Source organism: Somniosus microcephalus, chromosome 6, assembly GCF_052327205.1.
Source record: "Somniosus microcephalus isolate GS21.2 chromosome 6, FLI_Smic_1.0, whole genome shotgun sequence".
Taxonomy (NCBI): Eukaryota; Metazoa; Chordata; class Chondrichthyes; order Squaliformes; family Somniosidae; genus Somniosus; species Somniosus microcephalus.
The window spans coordinates 81443141-81455308 of record NC_140992.1 but is presented as its reverse complement, the minus strand read 5'-3'; the positions used below and the strand labels follow the sequence as shown (position 1 = coordinate 81455308).

Genomic DNA, 12168 nt, shown 5'->3' with positions numbered 1-12168 from the left:
CCAAGATCCTTCAACATGTTGCTACCATCCAAGGACACACTCTTCTCATCACTCTGTGTTCAGTATCTGATTTCCAAGTCGCCCACTGCACTAAGACTGTCCTGATCAAAGCCAATAGTGACATATTTTGTAACTCATTGTCCCTCGTTGATATCCTTGCTTGATTTTGACACTATAAACCAATCTATCTCCTAATTCTTTCTGGTCTAATCCATTTGTTGCACCTCCCAAAATGATTTATTTTCCCTTGTACACACAGTCACATCTGGTAGTACTCCTAAATCATCCGCAAGCAAAGTTTCAGCTTCCAAATGTATACTGATAACACCCAGATCTACCTCTTCCGTAGCATCAGGGCTGTTGCTATGCTGTCTCACCTTACCGACATTCACCCTTAACAAATCGGCTAATGCTAGAATTTTGCAATCTGAGTCCTATCTCACATCATGTCTCAGAAGTCCATTGCCCTTATTCGAGCCCAACTCTATTGACTACCTGTGCCCAGAAGATTGATTTTTTTTGGATCCCCGTTTTGAAATCCATTCACTGCCACATCGCAGTCCATATCTTCTTTTCCTCTGACTCTCATTTACTGCTTGGTCCTTTGCTGTCTCTGGTTGATCCTTCAGCCATTATGTCCCTGCCTTTGGGAATTCTCTTCCAATGCCACTTTGTCTTGCTACCTCTCACCCAGCCTTCTGAAGACTGGGAAAACCTCTTGACTGTGCTTTCAATTTTGACTGCCACCCCAGTCCTTCATTTCCTGCTCCCTCCCTGTGTAAAGTGCTCCAAGATGTTCATTTATTTGAGGAACATTATCTAAATGCATGTTGTTATAATCATCATCATCACACTTGGAACTTTCTGTACCACATGGAGTGTGGTCACCTGAACGACTTTCCAATGTCATAAAGTCAAGTGTAAGGTGTCAAGGAAAATATCCTGTGTTCCTTTATTTTAAAAGTTCCAACGGCAACAACAGCTTGCATTTATGTAGCGCCTTTAGCATAGTAAAACATCCCAAGGTGCTTCACTGCATCGTTATCAAACAAAATTTTGACACCGAGCCACATAGGAGATATTAGGACAGATGACCAAAAGCTTGGTCAAAAAGGTAGGTTCTAAGGTGCGTCTTAAAGGAGAGAGGTAGAGAGGGAATTCCAGAGTTTAGGGCCTAGGCAGCTGTAAGCACGGCTGCCATTGGTGGAGCGATTAAAATAGGGATGCGCAGGAGGCCAGAATTGGAGGAGTGTAGAGATCTTGGAGGGTTGTAGGGCTAGAGGAAGTTACAAAGATAGGGAGGGGCGAGGACTTGGAGGGATTTGAAAACAAGGATGAGAATTTTAAAACTGAAGCGTTGCTGGATGGTGAGAGGAGATTATGTTAGGTTATTCAAGCAGTACATCAGGAGCACCAGCTCGCAATCACAGATATCAAGGATGTGTATTTTCACATAAAATTCAGGAAATCCCCTGTTAAATACTTGTAGATTTGAATTGGAAGGGATACATCAGAAGGACAAAGTACTTGTAGGAATAGGTGTATTCCGAACCAAATCATTGAGGTCGACTCAGGAGAAACAATCCAATAGGTTTTTAATGAAGGATTTGACGAAGTACAGAAAACAACAAAGATCAATGCAGGAGAGCCTTGGAACAGGTCTTACCCGAACGGGGACGCCACGAGGACTGACTAGGCAGTCCGGAGGTTTGCGCGATGACGTCATCGCGTTTGCATCGTGACGTCATCGCGTTTCCCGCGCTTGGAGCGTCACATGACTTGCGACGTGACGTCATCGTGTTTGTCCGCGTCATCGCGTTTACCCGGCACCTGGCACTGCAGCTGGCCGTTGCAGCCGAAGTCGCGGGAGCGGGCAGCACCCAGCACTGCAGCTGGCCGATGCGGCCGAAGTCGCTGGAGCGAGCAGCACCCAGCACTGCAGCTGGCCGTTGCAGCCGAAGTCGCGGGAGCGGGCAGCACCCAGCACTGCAGCTGGCCGATGCGGCCGAAGTCGCTGGAGCGAGCAGCACCCAGCACTGCAGCTGGCCGATGCGGCCGAAGTCGCGGGAGCGGGAGGCCGAGCTGGGCCGGCGATTGACGTGGGAGCGGGAGGCCGAGCTGGGCCGGCTCGCGCCTGGGTGAGGCACGTGATGCGCGACGTGACATCATTACGTTAGGTCGCACTCTTAAAGGGGCAACGGCCCGAACAGGTAAACTATATATATATATATATATATGGCTCTTCTGTCTGTCCCGATGTCTGTCTGTCTGTCTGTTCTCTATACGTTTGAAAGTTATAGAGCGTACCGACGCGCGCGTTGCCTCAAAAGAAAGCTTGCGATTCCGGACCGGTCATAGGCGTATTTACGTTTCGGCCGGACAAAAATCCCGCCCGCGGTATCCGAAAAACGTTCAGTGTTCCGCTCATTAGCATCTCATTAGCGACCGTGTGACGTCGAGGTCGACCAATCGGACGGGCGCGTGCCATCCTACAGTTGAGTGTCGAGTGACTCGACGATTGACCAATCCTACGCTTCGGTGACCTGACCGGTCGACCAATCGGTGCGTGTGTGGGCGGGCCTTATCCTTCTGAACCGAGGTGAGTGGCCGCCATCTTGATTTTTCACAATTTTTTCCCCCACACTTCCTGTGTGTTAGGGAACTAAGGTAAATATTTTAATGATGTGTTAGGGAATTAAATAACAATTTAATAGTGGGGGGGGGGAGAGCCTCGGGAAATCGCGGGGGGGGGAGAGCCTCAGGAAATCGCGGGGGGGGGAGAGCCTCGGGAAATCGCGGCGGGGGGAGAGCCTCGGGAAATCGCGGGGGGGGGGAGAGCCTCGGGAAATCACGGGGGGGGAGAGCCTCGGGAAATCGCGGGGGGGGGAGAGCCTCGGGAAATCGCGGGGGGGAGAGCCTCGGGAAATCGCGGGGGGGGGGGGAGAGCCTTGGGAAATCGCGGGGTGGGGGGAGAGCCTCGGGAAATCGCGTGGGGGGAGAGCCTCGGGAAATCGCGGGGGGGGCGAGCCTCGGGAAATCGCGGGGGGCTCGTGCCGCCCGCGCATGCGCCGCCCGCCCGCCCACAGCGGCCGTCCATCAGCCGCGCGATACGCGGGGGACCTCAGCTCCGGACCTCAGGCGCTAGGCAGGGGGAGGGGCCGGAGAGAGGGACAGAGGGGAGGGGTGGGGGTGGGCGAGGGGAGGGAGGGAGGGAGACAGGGGAGGGGAGGGAGGGAGGGAGGCGGGAGGGAGACAGGGGAGGGGAGGAAGAGGAGGGGAGGGAGAGGAGAGGAGGGGAGGGGAGGGAGGGATAGGACAGGGAGAGGACATGACAGGGAGAGGGGGGACACACAGGGGCAGGGAGACCAAGCGCCCCAAAATTGCCCTCGCAACGCGGGGCTCCCCAGCTAGTATATATATATATACATAGGTAAGTTAAAGGGAATTATGTATCATAAGTAAGGGACACCCGGTGGTACCGCTACAACTCCCATTTAGCTTTACATCCCCTGCTAGGGTTTTTATGAAATACCTCTAAGTATTAGCTGAATTCCTTGTGATGCCTCATAAAAGTCTGTAGAATGAGGCGCAAGAAACAGATTAGGCTTACTGAGTCTGGCTCTTTTTGATTGATTTCAACTTCACCTACCTGCCTTCTCACTGTATCACTCAAGCCCTTTTCTCCTCAAAAACGCATCCTATTGCCTCATGAACCCATTTATACTATTCATTTAAATAGCATTCCCTGTCAACTTGTTCCAAAAGTCTGTTAATCTTTATGTAAAAAGATTCAACTTTCCTTCTAACTCATAACTTCCTATTTTTTAAAATAAAAACAGAAAATGCTGGAAACACTCAGCAGGTCAGGCAGCATCTGTGGCGAGAGAAACAGAGTTAACGTGTCAGGTCGATGACCTTTCATCAGAACTGGAAGATGTTAGAGATGAACAGCTTTTAAGCAAGTACAGAGCCTGAGCTCTTATTTTTTTAAGTTGTACCCCATACCCTTTGAGCCCTTCACCATAGTAAAGAATTTGCCTGACTTTGTCATTCCTCTTCACTTAATCTTAAAAACTTAAATTAAACCATCTTTATATATCTTTTCAAAAGGAAGTAAAGCCAACCTTTATTTTAACCATTTCTTGTAATTTAAATTCCTGATACTCAAAATCATTGTTGCTTGCCTCTGTATCCTCACAGGAGCAATAATATTGTTTGTATGATTCATTGAATAGAACTCTGCACAGTACTCCAGAGAGTCGGACCAATGCCTCAGTTAGCACTACTAGAACATGTGTTGATTTGTACTCTGCCCTTCTCTTTATGCAAAACTGATTTTATTTACCTTTTTTATGCAAACCATTCCTAAACAACAGATTATTTTGACTTGTATGCCTGTGATGATGTTGCACTATGCAACTGTTCAGAAATATATCGAGTTCATTTTTATATATTGGTGATTTTCATAAAATACAGCAGAACCGCCATCATTGATCAAAATGTTTGCAGGATAAAGCCTTGCTCGAGACATGGCTTCATTGCACTCCCCATGAACATCAATCTCCTGACTAACATAAGTCAATTTCATAACTCAAAAAATTACATTTGTTTGTTATTTGTATTGTTTCCATTCCCTTTCCAATGTGACGCTGTACCGTACATGTAAAAGCAAAATAGAAGACAGATTATCTGCCAATTTCAATTAGCCACTGTGGAAGGGGGTTTCCCCATTATGGTAGATAATGAAAACTCCACTAGGTGTATATCTTGTGCAAGTAAAGATTGGATTATTCAACTATTTAAAAAAAAACTAACTGCTGAAGAAGCCAGGCAAGAGGCAGTAGCAGTTTTTACGTTATAAACGGTGACACTGTGATACTTTGAAATCTAAAATAAAGGGTATTATTTTATATCACATTCTGAAGTAGTAATCCTACAGATAAGTACTGCTGCAGTTCAGAGAACATGCATCTGAAGAGCAATAATGGCCTGAAATTTATGGTACAATAACGGCAAGAGTGTCAGCGTTTGCCGTTATTACTGTGTAAAACTGACAGCAACTTCTGGCGTCTGCACATGCACAGTTAAATGTGGAAATTGGGAAGTTGCTGTCAGTGATACCCTGCTCCTCCACAGGGTGTGCTGTTGCAGTCTATGCAGATGAAATCAATTAGAAATCACTGATGTGTCGTGAGCTTCAACTATTTACACACTATTCTCGCTGTAAGAACCAATGAAAAAGTTGAGCCTTGTTCAGTCAGGAGTAACTGAGTTTTTAATGGCGTACTAAGTCATAATTACTGCTGAACAACCTCACTGACCCTGAAAAACTAATTGTACAAGTGTGGAGTCTCATTCCCTCTGTAGAACATTTAAAAATTGCAGATTTAAAAAAAATTGAAAACTTTTTTTGAAAGTTTGTGTTCTGATATTTACGTTTCTCCCTCAACCCTATATGTATTTTTTTTAGCTTTCTGTACAATAATTTAAATGTGATTTATATTCCCTGCTTTTTACTTCCTGCTTTGCCATCTGTGAGAATTCTTCAATCTAACTGGCTGATCAGCCTGTTGCCGGATGCCACAGATCCTTTGTAGAAGGCGCCAAATTCAAAGTAATGTCGGAATAGAGGAATTCTGCGCTCTAGAACCCGATAAAACTTTGTGGGCAGCTTTTTTCGAGGTTAACAGTGAGCACCGTTCCTTCGCCGCTAACCGCAAAATCTGGGCCAATATTGAATATGAGTCCTAAAGAATAAGCACCTACTCTGATTGAAATTATACACCATAGGGACATCTAAGTTTCAGTCTTCTAGACTGTAAATTAATAAACTCTTGCTGCCATTAGTTTGACAACTGGAGAAAAAGGATTATCAATGTTGCCAGTATTATTCAAAAAACTGTGGATAGCAATGAAAATTGTTTTTACACCATAAATGTAAGAATTAAAGTAACAGAATTATGGCTTTATTGCATTTTAGGACGAAGTGTAACAAAAAACCAACTGCTCCGCTCCCTGCTACTACCTCTGGTACTTGTGGCTGTCCTGGTACGAGCTCTGCTGTTACAGGATTAAAAGGATCACCTATGACGAAACATGGAAAGAGATGACCATTTTGCTGAAACTACCTGGCTCTTCATTATCTGTCTCAGGCCATTTCTGTTTGTTAATACCAAGGCTCTGCTTTTTGAGTTCTAGTTTAGTTCCAGTAGAATACTTCAGTTCTTTTTTTAGCTTTTGGTTAAAGCTCCACAACCAGCATTTCAATTTGTCATCCGCAACAAGCAACAAATAAAGGAACTGCATTTAATAGACGTTTATATTAAATATCTACTGAGTCAAGTTAGGCATCCAATAAAGTAGGGTTCAGAAATGCAGGTGAAGTATCTGATTTGATCCAATGGCATTGTACTGAAATACTGAGGTTGATTTTTACATATGATGTACATCGGGTAATGAGTGGAGTGACTGCTACACCCACCTGATGATGTTATTGGGAGGCCCAAGTGATTTTTTGGGATATAGCCTCATTTAAATATGAGTGGTGAGCTGCCAGCACTAATTGTGCTGCTGATCGACCCATCATTTGGGAAGGCGAGAAATCCAGCAGGCCTGCTGCTTTTTAAAGTCAGCCTGGACCTCGTAAAGGGGAAGTGTCATTTTCATTGGTGTGAGTAAAACGCTTTTATGGAGCAGCAGGCATGATGTCGTTGGTCAGAGCACCCCGATTTTCTGATACTGTGGTGGAGATGCTTATTGAAGAAGTCGGGGCCAGGAAGGAGGGCCTGTTTTCCCCAGATGGCAGACAGATGCCACAACAACTAAGTCAGCTTGCATGTGGAGGTGGCTGAACAGGTCAGTTCCAGCAGCATCACTCCCAGGACCTGGCTGTAGTGCCAGAAAAGGTTAAATGATCTTACCAGGACTGCCAAAGTAAGATTCCTCTTCACATACCTCTCACTCTAAATACAACCCTGCAAACCACACTTTTCCTCCAGCACTATCTCATTTTTTTCCCCTGCTGCACAAGCCTCTCCTACAATTATTTCACTACACCTCCTTCCGCTTACACATGCACACTCAACACTTGCTGCAACTCTCAAAATTGCCATTTGCTGGGGCAAGGCGGAGCTGCTCCTTTTCGCCCCACAAAGTTAATAAACGTACCTATTTGGGCCTCTTCTGGTCCTGGATCCTCTTCCCGCTATCATCACCTGATGGGAAAGCCACGATGGCTTCCGCACAGTTAAAATCGCAATTAAGCCCATTGAAGTCATCAGAGCATGAGCTGCACATTTAAAGAAGGGCCCTGTTAGCATCAGGTGGGTATCCTTCCACCTTCTCAGAACAGCAGGTTAAAACTGAAGACGGTGGGATCTGTCCGATATGTTGACGTGCAAGTTACCTGGCCGATTATAATACAGGTACACTATCCCTTATCCGAAAGCCTTGGGACCAGCTGAGTTTCGGTTTTCGGAATTTTTCGGATTTCAGAAGGTATTATAAGACTGGGAAATTTGTATTTAATATAAATTTTATAAGTTCAGGCTACCTCTTGCGACTTCCGTGTCTCATTCCCCTTCCTGCTTCTCTGGAAAGCCGGATATCGGCTGACTCCTACTAAGCTGGCCCGCAAATCAGGTCGGGTGTGGGGGGAGAAAAGAATATCGGACGGGCCGCGGTTCAGGTCAGGGTCAGGGGGGGTCCGGTCGAGGTCGGCGGGGGGAGAAAAGAATATCGGACGGACCGCGGTTCGGGTCGGATCGGGAGAAAAGCATATCGGACGGGCCGGGGGTCGGGTCGGGGGGGGTGGGGGGGGGGAGAAAAGAATATCGGACGGGCTGTTGCAGCTATCGAACCGGCCGCTGTATTGTTGGGTTCACTCTCCTGGTACCTCCTTCACACTGCCCGGCTCGGCCTGCAATCTCCTACCCAGGAGGGAACTCTGTGACCCTCTGCCCTGCTCAGCGGAAGTCGTGCGCCACTCTGGTCATGTCGTGCGCACGACTTAAGCTGAACGAAAAAACTTTCGGTTTTTAGAGGTTTTCGGTTTTCGGAAGTTCGGATAAAGGATAGTCTACCTGTACTGCCTTCCAAGTTCCCACTGGGCGTGTAGTGTTAAATTCAGCCATCTTAAATTATTTTTTCAGATTTATTCCTCCAATTTATTTATGTTGTGTTTTTGTGGTGGTTTCAACACCGTCCCTAATTCCCTGGTCCAGAAATCAATTAATAGAAAGAAAGTACTTCCATTTATATTGTACCTTTTACATCCTCAGAATGTCCGTGGCCCTGATCTTTACTGGGGTGGGATTTCCAAGCAGGGAGAAATGATCGAATGCTGTGGAGTTTTAACTCTGTGTGGTTTTTTTTCAACTGGATCCCCGCCTGATTCACAGGCTTGGCTCCCTTTCGGGCGGGGATCCAGCAGAGGCTGCAGCCCAGGAGCAGGTAGGTTTCCTGCTGCTGGGGTAGAGATCACAAGGGGGGGGCGGGGTGGTGGTGGTTGTGTGGCTTAGAGGGTGATCGCGGTGGGGTCGGAAACAGATTGGGGGAAGAGATGGGGGTTGGTGATCTCGGGGGGTCATCGGTGATATCATTGGGGGGCGGTGGGGGTCCGATCATGGGGAGGGAAGCAGATTAGCTTGGTGGCTGGGAGGAAGCACTCCTGCTCCTCTTGGCACACAAGCAGTGCTGGAAAGGCACTTACCTCTTCCACACAGCAGTCCTTGCCTCTCTTTATCTGCCGGGTTTCCTGAGGCCCAGGACACTCGGCTGGCCAGGGTTAAAATAATAATGGAGCTTAATATGTGAGGCACGCAGCCTCTTTAAATTTTTTTAATTGGCATCCCGCCTCCGGGGAGAGGGTTGGTTGCCCGTCCCGCCTCCGTTAAAACTTGAACTGGGTGGGTGGGGTTTAGGTTAGAGATTTAATTTTTTTTTACATCCCACCCAAACCAAACCCACCCATTTTTGGGTGTTAAACTTCCCCTCTGTGTTTCATAGCCTATGTAGTCACTGCTGTAATGTAGACAAGAGCGTAAATAAAGGCCTACTCTTTCTTTACTCCCTTTGTATCCTTTCTGCCACCTCATTTATCATAGAATGGTTACAGCACGGAAAAAGGCCATTCGGCCCGTCAAGCCCATGCCGGCTCTCTGCAAGAGCACTTCAGCTAGTTCCACTCCTTCGCCCTTTCCCCGTAGCGCTGCAATTTTTTTTCCTTCAGGTACTTATCCGACTCCCTTTTGAAAGCCGTGATTGAATCTGCCTCCTCCACACTTTTAGGCATTGCATTCCAGATCCTAACCACTCCCTGAGTAAACAAGTTTTTCCTCATGTCACCTTTGGTTCTTCTGCCAATCGCCTTAAATCTGTGTCCTCTGGTTCTCAACTCTTCTGCCAATGGTAACATTTTCTCTCTACTCTGTCCAGACCCTTCATGATTTTAAACACCTCAATCAAATCTCTCAATCTTCGCTGCTCTAAGGAGAACAAACCCAGCTTCTCCAGTCTCGTTGCTTTGCACCCCATTAGCGCCCTCTTAAGGCGCTAACGGGAGGTGCAAACCAACTGAATTTTCCCCCCTATACCTCTATTCATGCAGCCCAGGATCCCGTAAGCTTTTTTAACTGCTTTCTCAACCTGCCCTGCTACCTTCAACGATTTGTGCACCTAGGTCTCTCTCTTCATGCACCCCTTTAGGATTGTACCCTTTAGTTTATGTTTCCTCTCTTTCATTCTTCCTACCAAAATGTATCACTTCGCACTTTTCTGCATTAAATTTCATCTGCCACGTGTCCACCTATTCCACCAGCCTGTCTATGTCTTCTTGAAGTCTATCATTATCCTCCTCACTGTTCACTATACTTCCAAGTTTTGTGTCATCTGCAAATTTTGAAATCATGCCCTGTACACCCACATCCAAGTCAATTATATCAAGAAAAGCAGTGGTCCTAGAACCGACCCCTGGGGAACACCACTGTCTACCTTCCTCCAGTTCGAAAAACAACAGTTCACCGCGACTCTCTGTTTCCTGTTACCCAATTTTGTATCTATGCTGCCACTGTTCCTTTTATTTCATGGGCTTCAACTTTGCTGGCAAGCCTATCATGTGGCACTTTGTCGAATGCCTTTTGGATATTCATGTACACCACGTCAACCGCATTGCCCTCATCAACCCTCTCTGTTACCTCATCAAAAAACTCAATCAAGTTGTTTAAACATGATTTGCCTTTAATAAATCTGTGCTGGCTTTCCTTAAATAATCCACACTTGTCCAAGTGACTGTTAATTTTGTCCCTGATATTGTTTCTAAAAGCTTCCCCACTACTGAGGTTAAACTGACTGGCCTGTAGTTGCTGGGTTTATCTTTACACCTTTTTTTGAACAAGGGTGTAATATTTGCAATTCTCCAGTTCTCTGCCCCCCCCCCCCCCCGTTTCTAAGGAGGATTGGAAGATTATGGCTGGTACCTCCACAATTTCTTCCTTCACTTCCCTCAACATCCTAGCATGCATCCCATCCGATCCTGGTGATTTATCAACTTTAAATACAGCCAGTCTTACTTTTCCTTCCTTTATTTTTAAAGAAAGACTTGCATTTATGTAGCGCCTTTCACGACCACTGGGCATCCGAAAGCGCTTTACAGCCAATTAAGTACTTTTTTGAAGAGTAGTCACTGTTGTAATGTAGGGAATGCGGCAGCCAATTTGCGCACAGCAAGTTCCCACAAACAGCAATGTGATAATGACCAGATAATCTGTTTTAGATGTTGATTGAGGGATAAATAGTGGCTTGGACACCTTGGATAACTCCCCTGTTCTTCGAAATGATGCCATCGGATCTTTTACGTCCAACTGAGAGAACAGACGGGCCTTGGTTTAACGCCTCATCTGAAAAAAGGCACCTCTGACAGTGCAGCACTCCCTCAGTATCGCGCTGGAGTGTCAGCCTAGATTTTTGTGCTCAAGTTCCTTAATAAATTAATAAACTGGAGGATAAAGGTATTTGCAGAAAAGCTTAGTTATATCCTGTGAGGAGACCAATGTAGAAGTACGAGATACAACTTCACTCTTGAAACAATAATAGTGTCATCATAGTATAATGAAAATACCAGTCAGCTCAGTGAAACATGAATTTCAATTTCTGCCTAGCCTGTGGTCACACTTAGTGTGATTAATTCTCTTTTTTTCCAAGAAAGGGAAAGTAATCTAACGGCCAAGTGAAAGTGCATGGCCAGTGGCACAATCATTCCGGCACTCAATTTTACTGTACTGAAATGATCACCAATGTGGCAAATTTTCTAATTAACTAACAGCCGATTACTGCTGCCTGATTCACTAATTTGCAGTTTTAGCAAGATTTTTCTTCAAATGCTTATGTAAAATACATGAAAATTATCTCCATTCTGTAATTTATTTCTCCCCATGGTTTTTATAATTATTTTTGTAGGTACCTTTTCAGAATCTGATATTTTGTTTTAAAGTTAAACAACAACTTGCATTTATTTAGTGCCTTTAATGTAGAAAGAAATCACAAGGCGCTTCACAGAAGTATAATCAGACAAAAGTTGAGACCAAGCCAAAGGAGGATATTAAGAGGGGTGACTAAAAGCTTGGTCAAAGAGGTGGGTCTCAAAAGAGGGGAGAAGAAAGCTTAGTTACACCCTGTTAGGAGACCATTGTAGAACTACTTGATAAAACTTCACTCCTGAAACAGGAAGGGAATTACAGAGCTTTGGGCTGTCAATGGTAAGACGATTGAAATGAGTTGTGCATCAGAGGCCAGAATTGGAGGAACAGAATTCTTGGAAGGTTGTAGGGTTGGAGGAGGTGACAGAGATAGGGAAGGGGCAAGGCTGTAATGATAGTTGAACACAAGGATGAGAATTTTAAATTTAAGGTGTTGGGGGACCAGAAGCCAATGTAGGTTAGCGAGCACATGGGTGATGGGTGAGCAGTATGAATACAGGTAGCAGAGCTTTTGATGAGCTGACGTTGATGGAGGATGGTAGGCTGGCCAAGAGATTGTTGGAATCATCTCGAGGTGACAACAGCACAGATGAGGGTTTTGTCAGGAGGTGGACTGACGCAGGGGCAGAGAATCCACTACCCATATCTGCAGTAGTGTTTGAAAAGCCATACAGACTGTTATAAATCTCATCAT

At 45.8% G+C, this 12168-nt stretch overlaps 1 protein-coding gene across 3 annotated transcripts in view; it reads left to right on the top strand.

Moving 5' to 3' along the window:
- The window catches only part of mlf1 (myeloid leukemia factor 1), a 116060-nt gene extending 109750 nt beyond the window's left edge, over window positions 1-6310 (top strand). For all 3 annotated transcript variants that reach the window (XM_085990434.1, XM_085990435.1, XM_085990436.1), the window contains one exon: window positions 5981-6310. In XM_085990434.1, coding sequence (XP_085846560.1) covers window positions 5981-6110 — 130 coding nt within the window. In that variant the 3' untranslated portion in view covers window positions 6111-6310. The remainder of the gene's footprint in view (window positions 1-5980) is intronic.
- The last annotated feature ends 5858 nt before the right edge of the window (window positions 6311-12168 follow it).